Below are 20,531 nucleotides of genomic sequence, written 5' to 3' on the forward strand. Positions count from 1 at the left end.
GTGTAACACTGACTACACACACACACACACACACACATTATCATTCATAGCAATTAATCGTTTGTGAGAGTCCTGTGAGTTTAATTACTCACAAATGTCAAACTTACAGGGAGAATAACAGATAATCCCTAGCATCACCTCACTAAATGTCATTATTATTGAACCAGCATTTGTCATGCTTTAGATTTTCTTTAAAAAAAAATTATAGTTTTGTTATGATTAAAGGAAAATTATTTTTGTCTACTTTTAATTTCTTGTTCCTTTCTACTTTACAGGTTCTGGTTACCATAAATCTAACTGTAGAGATCTCAGAATCCTGCAAATTGCTCAAATAGCTTCTCTTCCTACCTCTAAAGATGAAAGTATGAAATAAGCCATTTTTCTTGTCAGCTTTCTGGATCTTTGTAAAAGCACCTGGCTGTGGCTATTGACCAGATGAGTAACATTTGGGTGGTCCTTGGTACAAAAATATTGACTTCCTCTGTACATTAAACTAACCTAATTTTGTGTTAAGTGCACTTTCTCCCCTTCTGATCACCCTGAAACTCTTTTCTCAGTCTTCAGCTTACTATGGTCACTTGTTTCTAAATGAAATGAGGTGACCTTCCTTCTTGTGAACAGAACTCTGGCTGGTATTTATCATCTCTGCAGGTCTGGTTTAGATTCTGGTTCCTGTCGATGCCATGATACCAGGATCCAACACCTACTGATTGAGCAATTTAAGACCAAACACCTTTTGTATGTATTGAGAACAAAAAGCATCCAAGAGTCCAAAAATAAAACTCAGCCTGTGCTCCTGCTTGCCTCTCCCTGAGCTCTGCCACTTCTGCAGTCAAGGCTCCCACTGCAGAATTTCTTTGTATCAGCCTCCAGCAGCTACTGTCAAACCCAGTCTTTAGATGAGCTTGCCAATCACTACTTTTTATTTATTTGCTTATCTTTTCACTATCTTTCCAGCTGGACAGAGAAAGGTCTGAACCCTGAGAGAGCAAAGGAGTTTGCTTTGTGATTGCTTCTTCCAGTGCTGGTTTGGACCATTCCTTTAGATCCACAGTACTCTTCTGGTTTTCATTTGACACACCAAACTAGAAAAACATGACATTCAAAGGGGTTACAACCAGACTTATTAATACCCTCACCTGACTACAGTCACACTCAGCATTAGGGTTATTTACATGGTGATTCAATTCCATTCTAATTCACAAGCTTTTATGGCTCAGACAAACACAGACTATAGTAATTTGCCATTGAATAATAGAATTAGCTTAATTTAATCATGATTAAAGACATATATTGCTCATGACAAATAAAATTAAACCCAGGGGACAGGGGGTAAGAGCTATGCAATTCACCCCAGCACACAGAGTTCCCCACCACAGTATCAATACTGGGAGTTGTCCTCTGGAAAGAGGTAACTGGTACAATTCCTTCAGCAGGCAGAGCCCCCAAACAGCCCAAAAGATCCTTTAGATTTATATCACAGCAAAATGAGTTTTATATATATATATATATATATATATATATATATAGTGGTAACAACCTATTAAGGAAAAAATTCAGAGGTGCTCCCCTGTGAAATCACTAGTATGTTGTGACACAATCTACATATCAAAGTTGCTATTATAGATGTGTGTGGCAATTTGGGATCACATACCTGTGGCTTCTCCATTCCAGAAAGAATGTCTTGAACTCTTTTTGTTTCTGAATCAAATTCTGTAAAATAGAGAATGTGGAAATTACCAAAATAGGAAGAAAAATAAATTACCAAAATTAAACAAAAATGTCAAGTTATGTCAATAATTCTTCTGGAATTTGTAAACAGGGGAATGAGAGAGACAGACATTACCTGCACGTGAGTATCAGTTGTTTTGCTCTTGTGAATTCAAGGTATGCAGTTATATGGATTAATATTCCAAAACATTGTAAGAAAAAAAGGAGGGAAAGAAAATTCCAGTAATTACAAATATTCAGAAAGGTGGGACTACTTGTAGCGGTGTCCTCCACAAACAATGTTATTAACTGGGATTTGCTTTCACAGGGTAAAACCATCCTGTTTCCAAAGCTCAGCTGCAGAAGAAGCCCAGGAGTTTCTACAGCTCAATTACCATGGAACCTAATCCTGGTTTGATAACCAAGACCACCCTCAACCCAACAGCTGCAGAGCTGGGCTATCCACCTGCTCTCCAGGACACTGGAGGACGAGCATCCTTGCCCTGTGTGTAGAAAGCCCAGATGAGCCAGAGATGAGCCCCAGCACCCACCCTAAATTACCTGTCCTTAAACCATGTAAAGCTTAAAGCTCTTTAACAGCCACCTTCCAACTATGGAGACAATAAAGCAATGTCAGGCAAATTCCAATGCCTGACCAGCAGTAATCCATCCTCCCTGACCAGCAGGAATCTCTCCTTCCTGCTACAGCGGCTCTTGCAGGGGCTACACAGTGTTATCACCAACAGGCTGTGAAATGCTTCCCCTAAATTAGAGGGACTAACTGTGCAGAAGGTGCTGCAGAGGCATCATCTGAGCAGCAGAATCAGCCTTTCCCCCACCCTCTCCCAAAACAATCTTGAGGTAAAGCATCAGTTTAGAGTAATGAGGTGACACAAAGCAGCTTTATTCCTTTTGGACGGCAGCATGAGAGGCCTCACTTTCCACTACAGTATTCTCTAATGGAAAACTAGGAACATATTTTTCCTGTGTTTTTTTTTTCTTTTTATTTTTTAAAATGTTAATGTAAAAAGGTTGCTCACCAAAGCAGGAGAATACATCTCACCTAAAGCAAAATGAGCCAGACATACTTGGCATAAGAAGCAAAAAATATCAATAAACAGGTAAGATCAGATCAACAGTTTTCACTAATGATTCCCCCAAAACCTGACCTACTTCTCGTAGCCCAAGAATGTGTCTTTATTTTTGTCTGTGACCTGCTTTAAAATGTAGATCTTCTTTTTAAAAATTCCATTAAGTGCTCGACTGCCAAAAAATGGAATTGGCTGAATGCTGATGGCTGAATTCCAGTGTAAATGCCCATCTCTCTCTACAAGAATGCACCTTGGTGTGGAGTGGGAATGACAGATCTCCTGCTGCACACATTCCTGGATTCCTTTTAGTCTCAGCCACTTGGAAAAGAAAGGAGTAGTAATATTTCAGGAGGAGTGGAGGATATCAAGATTGGTTTTTTCCATAGTAGATAACCCTAGAGTGTATTATAAAGAGTATAAACAGGCACAATTGAGAGAGCATAAGATAATACTGACTTTAAAACTACACAGATGGACTAAAAGGACTAAGGCTGAGATACTGATCCAAGTGAAAATGTCGAAGTTTGGGGTGTTTCTGAATTCAGGGTTATTTCAGCATCGGTAAAGATGTAGGACTGTGCTACAAAAGCCTGGACACAGATCTGGAAAGAGTGGAGATCCTGCAGGCTTATCTCGAAGGGATGCTAATCAGAAGCAGCTTCTGCAGCTACAGAGTGTAACAAAAATGCTGCTACTATTTTATTGAAAGTTTATGGTTATTATGTCACCCCTAATTACAACCCCCAGAAGCTGAGCGTGAATCACTCTCAATCTTAAATCCCAAACATGTGGAGCAAATTTTCTTTCCTCTCTCTGCTTTCTAGCAAGGATGCTATCTCTGTCACACTGAGCAGGAGAGGAAAACAAACCCTGAAGCCCAAATAAATCTCACTTCCCTCTCCTGTGAAAATCAATAGCTTTGCACAGTAACCAAGTCCTCCAACACTTGCAGGTCAGGGTTGAAGGTTCAAACTGCTCAAGGTAAAGGAACTAACTCCAAGACCTAATAGAGTTGGGTATGCCCAGCAAATAAATAATAATTAAAGGACTTCAATCAGACTTCTCAAAGAAGAGTCCTATTTAGGGAGTTTTTTATATTAGTGTCCCAAATACGTAGCTTGGATTATATTATATTAGTGTCCCAAACATGTGGCTCTGGATACCAGATACGTTGAAGCTTTGGGTTATTGTGGACATTCATGTGGTCAGTATGGACATTTATGTCACAAGTTTATAAAGGTAAGCTGGACCTGGAAAAAGAGAAATCTTCAAAGACTTTGAAGAGTCAGGGACTCAGACCTAAGGTGACAGCAAGTGCAAAAAAAAAAAAAAACAAACAACAAAGATCTAAATTTAAAGTTGATGAATAATATATATATATGAATGGGTATTGCATCACATTTCCTAAAGAATAAGAAATATCAGATGATGCACATATGGTGACCAATTATGTCAGGTATCCCCCATGCTAAACCTCCCGAGTGGTCACACCTGAGACTGGGCAGGTGACAGTGATCCCCCACATACCCCCCAACCATTTCATACACACAGAGCTACAGAGCTGATGCATCCATGTCACTGATTTGCCAAGGCCATGAATCATTTTACAAGAATAACTGCAAAGAAAGAAAAGCTCTCAGTGAGAAGGGCCCGTTCATCACAAGGTTTGAAATCACTGCACCAGATGGAAAGGAGTGTGTGCACCTTGGAGCCCTGTACTGAATTCAAACAAAAACCAGCAATGAATAACAGGTAATGTAAAATTAAAGGCAAAAACCAATAAATATGCACAAGTGATGTCTGTAACAGTAGCAGAGAACAGCTCACATTGGAAGGGGACCTAGGAGAGGTCATCAAGTATTACAGTATTTACAGTATTTAAAATACTTAGTTTCCCATTTCAAGAGTTGTAAAAAAATCCTAGGCTTCCATGGATGGCTGATCTTCTTTCAGTAATAAACATAATTACTCAGTCTCCTGAGCTAGACTAAGCTAAGGAGAACGAGACCTGTCCCGAATCACTCCCTCAGTAGGGAAGTTGCTCTGACCTGCCAACCTCTCTCAAAACACATTAAGTATTGAGCTCAACATCTTTCTTCTAAGCCAACAAAGAGCAGAAATCCTGCTGAAAGAGAAGATGACAGAGAAGAAAAAAAAATCCATCTTATATGCCCTATGCTGATAACATAGAGTTGGTGGAAGACCTTTTCTCCTGGCTCTCTGTTATTGTCACTCAGCAACCACTGAGGACTGTACTACTAGATTAGCTCCATTCAGGGATGAGGAGAAGGAGCATCTCCCAGACATCACAGATGCAGTGGTGGAAAGGTTGGGAAGAACAACAGCAAGGAAAGAGGAAGCCTTGATGTAAAACAGGAGATTAAGATTCAGAAAAATTACCTACAACTGCTTGGGAAAGATGGTGGGTGGCTGAGATGATTCACATACCTAGTAGTAACTGTCCCTGAACAACAGTCGATTTGCTCTTCAATCTTTGTTCCTTCCTCTCTCTCAGCTGTCTGAGCCCTGAGTATCTGACAGCTCTGTATGTCAACCCCCCCAAAACACTGGGGCTTGCAGAGACAGGCAGCAGACACTTGAGGAAAGCACAGTCCTGCTTTCCCCCATTGCCATCGGGAACAGAAGCTCAGTCACGTCAAGGAAGAGTCCGACTAACACTTCAGGTCATTGTCCCATTATAACTTTTCCTCTCAACATCTGTTCCCCACATCTGTCATGGCAAAACTCTTCCTCCTAGGAGGAAGCTGGGGGTGGGGATGAATTCCTTGTGAATGCTCAGTGGGGTCCTCTGAGGGACAGTACAAAATCCAAGTTATCCTGTAAATCTCAGTGTCTAGGAGATACTGTAGCAGTTCCAAGCTACAGTATTAGGTTCTAATTCCCAGGCTGTGGGTCATTTGGATCCAGTGTTTCAGACTAGCCTTTCAAAGCAGAGAAGCCAGCTGAAAGACCTGGACCATGTCTAAGTTTGTATTTTGGTCATCTCTCCTTTTTTCAGAGTTTTGAATCATAAACAAAACTCTACAGATTCAATCAGGAGTAAATGTCCCTAAAAATTAAACACTTTCCCAGCAGCTGTTTGATGCTAACAGGGTTTCAATGTTAAGTCTTGCTGAACTAAAGTTTTTTATTATATGCTTCTGTTAGCCTGTGTCTATGTTCCTTTCTGCACGTACAGTACAAATATAATTTTTAGACCTTTCCAACCATACTTTGAATAAAACACAGATTTAAAAAACAGGGAAAAAAATTATGTCATTTTAAGGTAAGTTTGAAATTTCCATCAATAGTTTACATGTTTGCATGAACAGCAGCTGTGTGTGTAAATGGTTTGAAATAGCTAAAAGCACTAAACTAATTAGGATTTTCCCATTGCAAATACAAATTTTAGGTTTGTTCTGCATTCTTTCCTTCGAAGAGAGGAAAAGGTCCAGCTAAAGACTTAGCTTCTGGCCACAGAAATTATTTACTGTTTCAACAGCCTTTCCATTCCAAGGGAATGACATCAGCACCAGCACTTTGCAAACTTTTGAGTCTAATTCTCAAGCAGAGCTCACAGATATGCCAGTCATAACATGACATGCTTTCTCAGAATTTGTTCCAGATTTATTGGGGCTGTGACCGGCTTTAATGCTGGGAAAGATCTTTTATCAGTCACGTACAGCACAACCTACAGCCCCCAAGAAAATGAACTCTTCAAACACAGCCCAGCTCCTTCGTGAACTGCCTGCCAATGTCAAAGCTTAAGACACCAAGAACACATACAGACCTTTTCACTTCAGGGAACTGCAGAAATATAAACTAATAAACTCATCATACAAGAACAAACCAAAAACTGCAGATGTCACACTGCAGCTGAGTCACAGAAAGCAGGACCAGAGGGGATGTGACACAGCCACCCAATCCATCCTCCTACACTGAAATATGATCAATCTATATCAAACCAATTCCTCTGAGATGGCTGCCTAGCCCATTTTTTAAAAATAATTGAAAATTAAATAAATAACCTCCTGGCCCATGATTGTGGATCTCCAAACTTCCCCAGCTAGGCAAACTACCACAGCATCTAACTCTCCTCAGCACTAGGAAGATTATCTCCTCAACTTTCCCTGCTGCACCTTAAACTTACTCCTCCCTTCCCTGTGCACCCACCACAGGCAGGTTCATCACCACCTTCTCTGTTGCCACCTTTCACATACTTGAAGGCATTTCTGCCTCTAAACGAAGCAAGTTCATTTCTTTCAAACCTGTATTTATCAGATCCCAACTACTGCTGTCCTCTGGCATGTTTTTTAAATTGGTCTCCATCCTTCTGAAGACATGGTGGCAGCCCTGACCACCATGTGCCAGCCAAGGCCCTGGCAGCACCAACTAAGGAACAACAAACCAATTTACAGAGCTTGCTTGGAAGTTTCTTCTTCTCTTTGTCTATACAGTAACTTGACTCTTGGGGTTTGTGCTCTACTACATCTCCCAGAACTACTGTGCAGAACAACCACACAGCTACAAAAAAAAGGCATGTTTGAGAAGAACTAGCTCAAATGCAACACTCTACTCTTGCTTTCATCAAACTTCTTCTTTCAAGGCCATTTGAGCCCTCCTCCTATTTTGTCCTCCTTCCCTCCCCCTTAACCCACCAAGCACTCTCAGCCCTATCGGAACCTGATATGGACTATAATTTAATAAGCACCAATTCTTATTCTATCCTTCAAGTCCTTAATGAAAATATTGAATAAAATTAGACCTAGGACAAATTCCTGCCTAATCCAGTTTGATGCAGCTTTCCAGTTTGTCAGGAAGGCAGCCCAGGGCAGGGCAGGGTCACGGATAAACTGCCAGGCTACGTGCTGGCTGACAGATGTAACACTGGGAAGAGCAAGCCCAGTGTCACATGGAACACACAGTACTTTACACAACTCTTCCACACTGGAAAAAATGGGGAGCCCTTTAGAATAAAAAACTTGTTAAAAAAATATTTATATTCAAAACAGTCAATTACATCATGCTGAAATATAATACACCAAGGAAGATTATTAATTAAGCCTACAAATGCCTGGATTAGATTTCTAAATGTAAAATATTTCGAATTTCTGTTAATTACATGAAAGCTAATAAAAACACCAATGATAAAAGACAACTGCAGCTCCCGTGACCAAGGTAAGGAGATTGATGTTATCCAACTTTAGATACAACTGTTGGAATACGTTCTGAAATTTTAAAAATTGTTGTGCATGAGCAGGTTTTCCATTTCTAAGAGCCTTCTCACTGTTGCCAACCTAATTCTCCTGTTGAAATGCCTTAACTGATGTCCACGAGCTCATAACTCACTGTTCTTAAAGACCAAACCATATACAGACAGCAAAAAAAAAATTCAAACCACTCCCTAAATAACTGAAGGACAACAGAAAATCTATTAACAGAAAAACTCTGTATAAACTCCAGAAAATTACATTTTCAGATCTAAAATAATAAGAAAAAAAATCTCTAGCTATCCTAATTCACTAGGACAATAAGGTGAAGGATAATTGGTGCTTGTCTCAACACCACTGTGATTTAGGCATGAATTTAATCCCATGTTTCAGAGATGTCCTGACCATAGTCCGTATCTATTAACCTGCTAGTTTCACCTTGACTGCTTCAGTATCCTATTGTCCATGGGACAGGATACTCCAAAATACCTGGAGTGCAAATTCACAACTCATCCTTCTCTAACCAGACACCTGCTATTGCATGGATAAGGATCAGATGTAGAAGCATTCAGAGGTAAGTAATGAAGTCACCTGGGCTAAAAAGTGTTTTAAAAATAAATGTCAGCATTTCCAATCCTCCCTGCTCCCTGTTATTGTTTGGATATATGTTTTTCATTGGGATAGTGGAAGGAAAATAAGACCAGCAGTAACCTACAAAGGAAACAAAATGCTGGATGCAAGGGACAAACGGAGACTAAGTGACATGTTGGGTTTGTTTTTCTCTGCTTCTTTGCTGCTACTGCTGGAAGACAGCAATAACAACTCCTACTTGACTGGCTGAAGATCTGAACGAATTCCTACTGTGAACACGCAGTTGGTCCATTAGAAGGCAGAAAAGGGCTTTCTTAGTAAAATACAGCCACCCCCCCCATCTCCATCACATACATTTTACATCTTAAGCAAGTGCTTTGTTCATCTCCCAAGGAAGATAACAGGGGCAGTGCACTGTGCATGGCTGCAGCTGGCTGGGTTTGAAGGAACACCAAATTAAACAATGACATAACCCACAGAAACAGAGGAAGCCCAAGCTGAATCTGCTGGAACAACAAACCACTTACACACAGGACCTCCTCTTGGAGCACTCTCTTTTCATACTTTTGACTTGCTTTAGCTTATTTTCTGTGTCAAAATATTTTTCCTTTTTATTTTCGGCAGCTTCCCTTTTGCTATCACGTTACAGCAGCTCACACACTACGTGGGGTTGAGAAGACAGTAAAAGCTTAGCAGATAAACGAGGTAGTGGCCATCCCTCTATCTTTTGGTCAAGTACACAACAGCACAGCTGATTCATACAGAAGTACCTAACTGAGAAGACATGTTTAAAATTCTGTTGGTTTTTACAAGCATAATTTCCGTGCTACAGGCTGCAATTTCAGAGTGCTCTTCTAGGCTGTGCTGGCATCAGCAAAGCTCCTGTTTGAGCAGGCAGGCAGCATCCACATGTACACATCAGGTGGAGATCACAGAATCATAGAATCGGCTGGGTTGGAAGGGACCTCTGAGATAATCAAGTCCAATCCTTGATCCACTACCACCATAGTTGCTAGACCATAGCACTAAGTGCCACATCCAGTCTTATCTTAAAAACCCCCAGGGACAGAGAATCCACCACCTCCCTGGGCAGCCCATTCCAATGCCTGATTAATGTCCAAACTAAACCTCCCCTGGCACAGCTTAAGACCATGCCCTATTGTCTTGCTGATAGCTGCCTGGGAGAAGAGACCAACCCCCACCTGGCTACAACCTCCTTTCAGGTAGTTGTAGGGAGTGAGGAGGCTCAGGGGAGACCTTCTCCAGACTGAACAACCCCAGCTCCCTCAGCCTCTCCTCATAAGACTTGTGCTCAAGTCCCTTCTCCAGCCTCGTTGCTCTTTTCTGGACCTGCTCCAGCACCTCAATGTCCTTCCTGAACTGAGAGGCCCAGAACTGGACACAGCACTCCAGGTGTGGCCTCACCAGCACCGAGTACAGATACTCTACATGGTAATGCCTCCTCATTCCAACAAACCCTCCTGCATGTGACAGCTGTGAATATAGTTGAGTCCTTGTGGCTAAAAATCTTGAGCCTCTCCAGCTTGCCCCTCTCATCCCTGCAACAGAGCAGGTTCACCATTGTACCCAGGAGGGACTCCCAGTGCTGCTCTGGGGGTTCCATGCTGGATGGGCACCAGAAAGAGCAGCAGCTCAATGTGCCACCGGTCAGATCACACACACAGACTTTGAAAACAAGTTTTTCTTCTCTTGTCTTGTCTCTTCTACATGAGCATTATACATCACTACCCCATAGCCCAATGCAGTTCATCAAGTGTGAAACTATGAGACCAAAGTAAATGGTTATTACAAAAAAAAAAATCAAAAGAGACATAACTAATCTGTTCTAATTAAGCAATTAATTTAATCAATTATCCCTTCCCATACCTTGCTAAAGGCACAGAAAAGTGCCCAAGGACTGCTGAAAGAACTGTTAGAATGTAAGTGACATTACTTCTCTTTCTTTGTTTTTAAAAAAACATTACCTCGCTCCTTCCTTGACTTTCTGTCTTTTCTGATTTGGTTGGATTTATAGGAGCTACATATATGTGATACATCTTTGCAAAACATTTTTCTACCTATCTTTCAGCAGTTTGTAAGTGGTCTGTCTACCTGCAGTTGCCATTAATACCTTTAATTTCTAACAAGATGGGGTCCTTTCATTTGACAAGGAGACTGAAAGGCCCCCCTAAAATTTTTCTGGAGCTCCTGACTCCCACTTTCCAGGTAGAAGGCTGGCATTTCAATCCCACTACCAACTTTGCCAACAAATGCTAATCTTCTAGATACAATCAAGTTCTTCACACCCCTCACAATTTTGTACAATAGTTGGGATGAAAGGCTTGCCTTACCCTTAATTCCTTCAATTTATTTCTGTGCTGCTTCATGCTTTGTTCCCCTCAGTTCTCCTCATTCCCTACGACCATCTGCCTGTCTGGCCTTCGTTAGCACTCAAGGGTTGCCCTCCCAGGCTGATGGACCCAGGGGTCATTCAGAAGGACAAGTAACCTCTGCAAATTCACCACCTTGTTGTTACCATCAGCCCAGGCTGTCCCAGGTGATGTGACCATAAAAACTCCACAAGTTTCCCCAGCCCAAGGCAGGAGGAGGGTTAGGGTTAGATACTGACATTTCTTAAAACGTAACACAGCGGCTCAAAATACCATCTGACACCAGCTGTGAAATGACATCATCTGGCATTTATAGAGGGGAGGAGATTTCCTCTTGGGAAGAAAGGCTCCCAGCAGCCAGGCAAGCAAGAACCTGAGCACCACCAACACAGACCATGAAACGAGCCTCCCGACTCATCCTTACACTGACAAAAAGCACAAGTTTGACAGCACCAAAAATTAGTCTTCTCTTCCCAATTTGGTCATTGACAGCTCCACTGTGTTCCACCACAGGCATGGTTTTGTCTCTGTCACTCTTCAGTGTCCCCACTGGGACAGCCACAGCCAAGTGCTGCTGGGGCAGAGGTGATCCCAGCACCCCTCCAAGAACTGAGTTGGAAAGCACAATCCCTAATGAACACAGGCTGACAAGTCTCCAGTGTCACCAATCTGGGCTTTTAAATCCTGTGACTGCTGCCCCATGCCAGTGAGGAAATATTTTTCTCTGAAATACTACCTCCAATGTAGGGGGACAACAGCACCAGCATTTAACCCACAAAAAAACCAAAAACTTACTTCTTCTTGACCTTCAAAAATGTGACCATAGGCAATTCCAGCCATAAAACCCTTTGCTAATCTGGCTGTTACATACAATAAAGGCATTTTCCTGATCAAGCACAAAACCAGCAAAATAACCTGCATAACTGCATATTTGCACAGAAAAACAAGCAGGCAGCACAGCCAAAACAGACTCCATAGGAGCTCCAAACCTGGTGGGGATTAAACAGAGCACCTCAGCCAAAATTAACAACCTCCTTGCCAGTGAACCTCGTAAAGCCACCAAGTCTGCCGCAACAATACAAAGGCAGCAGAGCACTTCCCCAAGGCAGAGGCACAGCACTGCCCAGATAATCTAAGAAACTTTAAAGAAAATACCCACAAGCCAAATTTTGCCCTCAGTTCCAGCTCCTCAGCCCTCACTTGAATCAAAGAATGTGTCCTTTATATTTCATGATGGGCAACAAAAAGCGCTTCTGGATGCCGTGTTTTAGCAATAACCACTATTTCACCCTCAAGAACAGAGTCACAGCTAAGCAAACTATTCATCCTTTATGAGAAAGTAATCAGGGAAAAAAACAGGATAATGCTGGAAAATGTGTCATCTTTTCACTGTTCTTGATTTTGTCTTAACATTTACATTAAAGCCAAAGTTCTATTTCTATGCACTACTTACACTGCTTGCATGGCTTCAAAAGAGGTTAGATTTGACAGGAAAAGTCTGTTTTTAAAAAAAAAATAAAAAAATTCCAAATCATAATGCTAGAAATACAAAGATTTTTCAGGAAACCTGCACTGGGATTTTTCACCGTTAACATACTGAATGGTTGCAGAGACACACTATTTTTTGAATGAACCCCAGCTCAGCTTCTCTGTTATCATTGTAAATTACTGACCTATTTTTTCAGATGAAAACTGTGATAAAATGAGATTGCAATGAGTGATGGAGGAGATCACAGTAATCCTGGAAACCAAGGAACATGTTTTTTTCTTTCCACTCAGCCCAGGCACCACAGCTTAGAGATGGGGAAGGCAAAGAGCTTCCATCCCCATCTTTAAATCAACCCAAACATCTGCAGACTGACAGCAGAAGAGAAATTAGTTCTTTCCTCGTGACAGATGACAATCAACTGACTTGAGCAATCCCAGCCTAAAATGTTTTGCAGTCGAGTCTGAATGATGAACTGTAACTATGTGAGCCAGAATGATATTAAACAGCACATTTAAAAAAGATCGAGGGCTAAATTTCTAGAATGCAAAAGTAAGAAAGATTGATGTAATGTTAACTGTGTCACCCCATGTCTGAGATGTGAGGAGTGCACTCAAGAATGTTTAAAAAACCTGATCTATAATGTCTGTACCAGCTTTTTACCAGTGAGCTCGAAGTACTGCCTGGGCAAATAGCAGTCCTGTGTGGGACAAGGGCAAAATGCAATCTCTGATGTTTTCACAACCAGTTTCACCACTAAGAACCTTTTGAAATATTTAAAATATTTCACAGAAATATCCACCTGATTACCACTCGCTGGGAAGGATTCAAAAAAGCTCCAGGAATTTCAGCTCATTCTGGATTTCATTGCTGAGATGAAATTCAGGCACAAGTCACATGAATCACAGTAAATCAAAGCAGCTGCTTCTAAGCACAGCTCCTTAGAGGGGGTAAAAAAAAAACCACCAAGAAATAAAAACAACAGAAAACCAAACTCAGGACAAAATCTTTTTATAACAAAACCTTGGAGAAAACTGAAATGGCTGCTTCATTTTAGAACAGTGTTTATCCCTTCTGTTAAGTGCAACACTCAAAGCATCACCTTGCATTAAGATTTTTCCTTCCCTTAAAAGCAAATATACTGAAGGTCACAAAAACTTTGAAAATCAATTCCACCCTTCCTCAGAAAAGGAAAACTAACTCATGGGGTTTGAAGCACAGCCTAAGAATGTTCAGTAAACAAATCACATTAACTTCTGTGGGACATGAAATTTCATTTCACCACCTTTGCAAATCCAGCTGGACATACAGACCGACATTGTTCAGAACAACTGACTATACAAATAAGAGTTGTTCATTAAATTATTAGACTTTAACGTGTTTTATTTTCTATACTCTGGAGGGAGGAAATGTTCTGCCTCTTCCCTATAAATACTCTCTCCCTTTTGGCTCAGTGTCCCAGATACTGCCAAATAAGGGAAACACAGTTCCCTTCCTTTGTCGGTGGTCCACCTTATCTCCTCTTAACTAGTGAGAATACACTGTTTATCTTGCTCTGAAGCTTTCAGACCTCGGTGTAAGTCTTCTCCCCAGCACTGAGCATTTAAGCAGGATGAAAATGTACTTAGTATGACTTTTTTCTGGTGGTTGGGTATCTATAAATTACGTAAGTTCCTAGGAAGAAAGTTCAGATTTCAGTCTTCTGGATTTGACTGTCAGTTGCAGCAGAAGCTGCAAATTCTTGAGATAATACAAAGATCCTCTGGGGGAAGAGGCTGTGCCTTACGTCATTCAGCACTGACTTCCTGATAAATGATGGAGCAGATAGCTTATCCAGCTCCCCCTGCCAAGGAGATCCTGCTGGCAAATGAGGCAAGGGAGGGATGAAAGCAGACAAGAAGAAAAATATGAGAGTCTACAGGGGCTGATCAGGATTTGGAAAAACAGCCTTGGGGTAAAACTCAGGCCACTGTCAAAAGGGTTTTTAAGTCACCAACAAGATCGTATGTGAGCCCTGGAGCCAGATTTACACCTCCCCCTTTACTAGATACGTCCTACAGGTTCCTAGGTGGATTTCAGTCTGTGTTTCTTGCAGGCTACCACACTTACAAAGGCTGGGGAGCTTCAACTGAAGTTTATTTTGTCCAAGCTGCTGTGATGAGACTGAAAAATGTAACCAGAACTGTAGTGACCCATCCTGCCCCACTCATGCCTCAGAGCTGTGGATGCCCAGGAGACCAGCTCTTAGAGCACCTTATAACCATGATGGATCATGTGTATTCCCAGATACTCTGATGTTTTGTTTGCATTTTCAGGTACAAAAATCTGGATGAAACTAAGTTTTAGGCATTTATATTCACCTTTAAAAGCAGTTGACAGTGAAGATGGTAGAATATTGTGCAATTAAATTAAGAGGCAACACTCCCACTTAGCTGACGAAGAGATTCTCTTATCTACAACTTCTTGTGCCTAAGTTATGAAGCTGGTTCTTTAGTCTTTCAAGATAAGTGCCTAAAAATAGAGTATCTCCTCTCTCCCTGCCCCAGCCCCTCTAGCTTGCAGAACTTAGTGCTAATGAAGCACAAAACAGGCTCTGCCAGAACAAAACCATGTGGTGTGAAAGAAGGTAGGACTGCTATGGTATTCAGGCTTCCCATAAACTTGGGGTTTTTTCCTATAGTATGGATACAGCAAGAGAATACCTCCATGCTAACGACATTTCACATGCAGACAAGATTTCATAGGCTTATAAATTCCTGGAAATTATTCTGCATGTAGGCAACTTCTGGGAAAGAGTTGGTCAAGATGCACTAGCAGGAACTACCCACAGACAGCTCAAAGCAAAACACTGCTGGGTTTGGAACTAAGCAAAGCAATGGCTGAGGTAGGGAGTGCACTAGCACTGGGCATGGACTTGCTTTTCAGTACCACTGCTCAATTTCTGAAATTTAGCTTTTACCTTTCTCCATCAAAGCCCCCATGATGTAAGTTAACCTTCAAGACAGCAGAGGAAACAGGGATTTGTTTCTTTCCCTCAACACAGTGTATTTCAGTAATGCTGGACAAACATTTTAGCAATATTTCTTGCTGAAGAAAAGTCACAAATTAAGCCTGATCTGGATAAATTCCTGCAGGCACACAGACTGACGTGAACTTGGGAACGTACTCTGCCTGAACCCTGCAATATGTTTCTAATACAGTCAGTCTATATAGAGCTTGCTTAAGTGGTTACTTTACGTGACTATCAGGCAAAATATTATTTGGTGAGAATCTGTGTGGCCCAGCTCATGGAGTTCACTCTGGTACACAAAGGTGTGCTCTCAGCACGTTAACATCAGAAGTATCTGAGGCTCATAACCATTTTGTTTACTGCCTGAATAAACAATGTCACAGCCTATTATTTTTCAGAAAATACCAGAGATAAAGACTGTTTAAGAAGCAGGCATATTTCCAAATAGAAACAAACAAAACCACCAAGGCTCAGTCATTATGTGGGAGATAAGGTCAAGGCACGAGAATATCACACTGGAAATTCCAGGTGTCACAAATGAACACTGGTTTCTCAAGTTCAGACTATGCCCTAATTAATGCATCCTATTTCCTCTCACGTATTAAAGATTACAGAATGCATGCACACAACACACAACATTTATTTCTAATGAGATATAAGTCTAAAGAATTCAGCCAAGTAGTATTAGTTGCTAAAACTACTAAAAAATGCAGTAGGAACAGTAACACTATTTAGATTTTGTGTGTGATTCTGATCTATGCTCACAAGATTCAACACGTCTCTGTTTCCACTAAATATTATGTTTCACATTGCTTTACTTGGTATAATAGTAAAATTCACTTAGCCTGACAGATGTATTCTACTCTTCAGAGGGGTTTTTTCCATGTTACTAATAAAATCACTGTGTCAGTTTTGGTAGGTTGTTTTTCAGATGACAATCTTGAAGAAATTCATTTTATAGAACCAAATAAATTTAGGGACACCAGGGAAACTGCACTTACATAGGGGTATTTTTTACAGCAGCAGAAAAAACATTTATCAGTTTTGTCTGCAGAACATTTCTACATTGGTTGAACAGAAGTCTTTATTAGCATGTACCAAATCATCAGTTCCTGGCTAAAAGAACATAAAAGTTCCATGTATTGCCAGTGCTTCTCAGTCTCTTTGCTTACACGGACCAAAAGTGATGAAACTACTTTAAGCTTTTAAATCTATAGGATATACAAACACAGATACATGTATGACTCAATAAGCTTGCAAAATGGATTCAGGACCAAAATAGAAAAGAATTGACAGGATCTAGAATGAGTAAGTAGAGGAACTTTGCCTGGTTCCTGTCTGCAGTGAATCACAGCTCCTTCAATTTCCCTTTAATTCACAGCTCCAGATTAAAAAAACCCAACTTGATAGAAGTAAACAAAAATAGAAAAAAACCCCCATGTTTTTCCAAAATATATTTAAATCTTATACAGAAGAGACAGAGAGAACAGGATAGGGTTGTGCCAGGAATGCCTCTGCTCTGGTTTTTCATACATCACCACTCTGCATCGTGTACTTGCAGCTTGCAGAGTGCAGGGATACCTGTTGGTACCAGCTCTTGCTAGGCCAGGCTAGTCATACCTCCAATTCACTTCTTCACCTCAGGACTTCTGCTTTGACAAGTTAAGTGCTTATTCGAATAACATTTTCAAATTAAAACCACCATAGTTGAAGTTCTCTTGCCAAGCCCATTTTCCATGTATTACCATGTATTCTCCTCAAAGAAATGAGCACACAGCTATAGCCACATCTCCTGAGAAATGTCCACTGGTAATGCAGGCAGGAATTTGAAGCCATGGTTTTCACCTTTGGGAGTAGCTGGAGGCTGCTCCAGTGCACAAAATCAGATTGACAAAACCTTCACAACAGGAAGACAACATCTCTGAGCTTTTAAACTGGTTGTACACATATGACATTGGTACTACAAAAGTTAATGATCTATTAATAGTCTCTAAAAACTCTTTGAACTGTTAATTGCTTCTAATCTTTTTCCCTCCCTTCTCCATATGTAAAGCACATCAATGCCACATGTAAGAAATCAGCTGCTTGGAGTAGTAAAGTGGACACCAATTCAGTGTTCCTCACTTTGGGCAGCTGAAAAGCAAATCTGATTTTCAAAACTGAGTTAGATAAGTTCACAAACAATAGGTCAACAAGTAGGCACCCGAAGGGCCAGGTAGGACTAAATCCTCTGTGGTGCCCGGCAGGTTGGGATGCTGATGCCGGAGCAGGGACCAGTGTGCAGGATGCAGCTGGGATTGCAGGCCCCCCCTCAGCATCATCATCAACACAACTGCTGAAAACAGACCACTGGGCTCGATGGGCCCTTGCTCTGACCCTGTAGAGTCAAATCTTCTGAAATCACCACTAAAAAAATCCCCTATGGATGTTCACATAAAGGCACACGCGACCGCCCCGGAGCCGCCTCCCTGCCCAGGCTGGGTCTGTTTATTCTGGCACCCAGCTCCCAGCACCCACCCAGCTCCTGCACAGGATGCACATAACAATCCATTGCCTGCTTTCCACTTTTACCCATTTGAAGTGTTTTAGTTTGGGCTATCCTAGGCTCTTCAAACTTCAATGAGGATTAAAAAGATTTTATCTCATTTGAAGGAAAAAGAAAATGTTTCATTAGGAAATAGGCAAAAGCATTGTAAGAATGCTCCAAACTGCTTATGTTCCCACAGTACTTGCAGCCACACACAGGACTTCTCAAACTACCAGATCACTACATGACCAAGAAGTGAACCACTAAGTGCATGAGAAGGAAGTGACTCAGACTGAAATTCATAAAGGACAGCAAGAATGGGACAGGATTTCCGCTTGCAGCTCTTTTTACATGGCAAGGCTCCTTCAATGAAAAAAAAACCTAACCCACAAAAAACCCAACCCTGCTCCCTCCTCTCCCATTCAGCTTTTAAAACAGCTCTGCAGAAAAGCTAGAGTATGGATTTTAAATCAGAGCCCCTACATCATACCTCCAAGCCTTCTGTCTGTACATGAGACCATCCATCATCTTACCACTAACAGAATACTTACTTTATTTTCAGACAATTATAAACCATCAGTTTCCTTTTTTTGGCCTTAAAATGGTATATTTCCAACATAACTAGAAATCTTCATTTACAAGTGCACCTCCCAACATAACAACATGATGCTGTCAATGGAAAATATCAGAACTGCACTTACATCCCCAATCTGAAACTGTTAATGTCCTAGTAAAAAGAGGTTCTGACGTTATGTTATAGATCCAGCCCAGGACAAGAGTGCATTATAGAAACAACAACGTATTTTTAATGTACCATCATGTTGTTCAGAGCACAGAGTGACAGAGAGGAGCACATGTTGGGTCCACAATTGAAAAGGTGACTGAAAAAAAATACTCCAGAGTAATTTACTTAAATTCAGTCCTATTAAGGATTTATCACCCCACTTCTTCCAACAGTGCTGAATCAGCTTTTGGGGGAACCCCTGGTTCTCAATACTGGCAAGAGGCAATAAGCTACTGATATATGGTAGAATTTTTCTTGAGCACTTACTCAAATGTTATAGGCATAATACATGCAATGAGTGTAGATTTGGATGGAAAAGTACATTGTTAACTTAAGTATCTCATGTCCTGTGATTTATGTCATCCCTTTTCAGGGAAAAGAGCAGAGTTGTCCTTGCATTGTACACTGAACGTTTTCCTCAATAATATTCATAGGATCATTGAGTGGTTTGCTTTGGAAGGGACCTTAAAGACCACATAATTCCAACAGCCCTGTCCTGGGCTAGATCATGTTGCTCAGAGCACCATCCAACTTGGCCTTGAACTCTTCCAGGGATGGGGCACCTACAGTTTCTCTGGGCAATATGAGCTAGGGTCTCACCACCCTCACAGGGAAGAATTTCTACCTAATATCTAATCCGAATCTGCCATCTTTGACTTTAAAGCCATTCCCCTTGCTTTTGTCACTCCAGGTCCTTTTGAAAAGTCCCTTTCCAGCTCTCCTGGAGCCCCTTTAGGCACTGGAAGAGGCAGACTGAAGAACAGAAACTCCCATCTTCCACTCTCCTGTCACAAACGTCACTGTGTAGATCACATTCCTCTGCTGATTAAAGCAGACACTCAAATTGCCTCTCAGAGCATCAGCTCAGGAGCGGCTGGGACTGCTGGGAGAGACACCTCCTGCCACCAGTGAGCTCCTACCCATGCTTCCAGCACCAAGGCAGCTTCCAAGACTTTTCTTCCAACAGCCTGGTCCCTAAGGAAAGGAATCACTGCCACACTGTAGCACTGCCGACAGGCTGCGTTCTGCAGCAAACACAGCTTAGGGTTGAACAAGTGTCTGCTCCAGCTGTGTCCAGGGCTCCCAAAGCCTCCTCCCTTCCCAGGAGCTGGCTCACTGGATTGCTCTGACATCCAAACACCTAAAAGAAGCATGCCAGCTCTACTGGATAAACACACACACACACCACAACCAGCTACGAAACGGTACACTATAAAGCACATCAGAATCCCCAGTAAATAATTCATGTAAACAAACCCCTCAGCTCCAGTTCTCCTTCACATTACAGTAAAACTCATACATTCCGACTTGACTCTTGGGAGTTTTTTGGCTAAGTAGTTTTCTAAATAAAGACTCTTATTCCCTACAGATTTTATATATATATGCATTTATATATATTAATAGATTTTCCAGGCTATTCTGCAATTTTGGAAGAAGCCACACAGCAGCATCAAATTTTTAACCATTAGCAGGCTTGAACTGATACACATCCACAAAACCTTTAAGTTTAAATCCCTTTGCTACTTGTTGCTTCTGACACATTCATTTTCCTGGCTATTCTAAACACACTGTCATCTTAGCAGAACAAATCAAAACTAGCAACTGTGCCCAGATCTGTTAACTCTCACCTCAATTACCTGTATGGCCATGTTAATCAGGTATTCATCAATAAATCCCAAATAATTCAAGAAGAAACAGAGAAGGTAAATATAAAGCAGAAGATATTATTAGG

At 41.3% G+C, this 20,531-nt stretch overlaps 1 protein-coding gene across 4 annotated transcripts in view; it reads right to left on the minus strand.

Moving 5' to 3' along the window:
• FNDC3B (fibronectin type III domain containing 3B) overlaps positions 1 to 20,531 on the minus strand; it is a 190,691-nt gene that overhangs the window by 64,072 nt on the left and 106,088 nt on the right. For all 4 annotated transcript variants that reach the window (XM_027647357.1, XM_027647360.1, XM_027647359.1 and 1 more), the window contains exon 7: positions 1,655 to 1,713. In XM_027647357.1, coding sequence (XP_027503158.1) covers positions 1,655 to 1,713 — 59 coding nt within the window. The remainder of the gene's footprint in view (positions 1 to 1,654; positions 1,714 to 20,531) is intronic.

This window comes from Corapipo altera, unplaced genomic scaffold, assembly GCF_003945725.1.
Source record: "Corapipo altera isolate COAL_440 unplaced genomic scaffold, ASM394572v1 113, whole genome shotgun sequence".
Lineage (NCBI taxonomy): Eukaryota > Metazoa > Chordata > Aves > Passeriformes > Pipridae > Corapipo > Corapipo altera.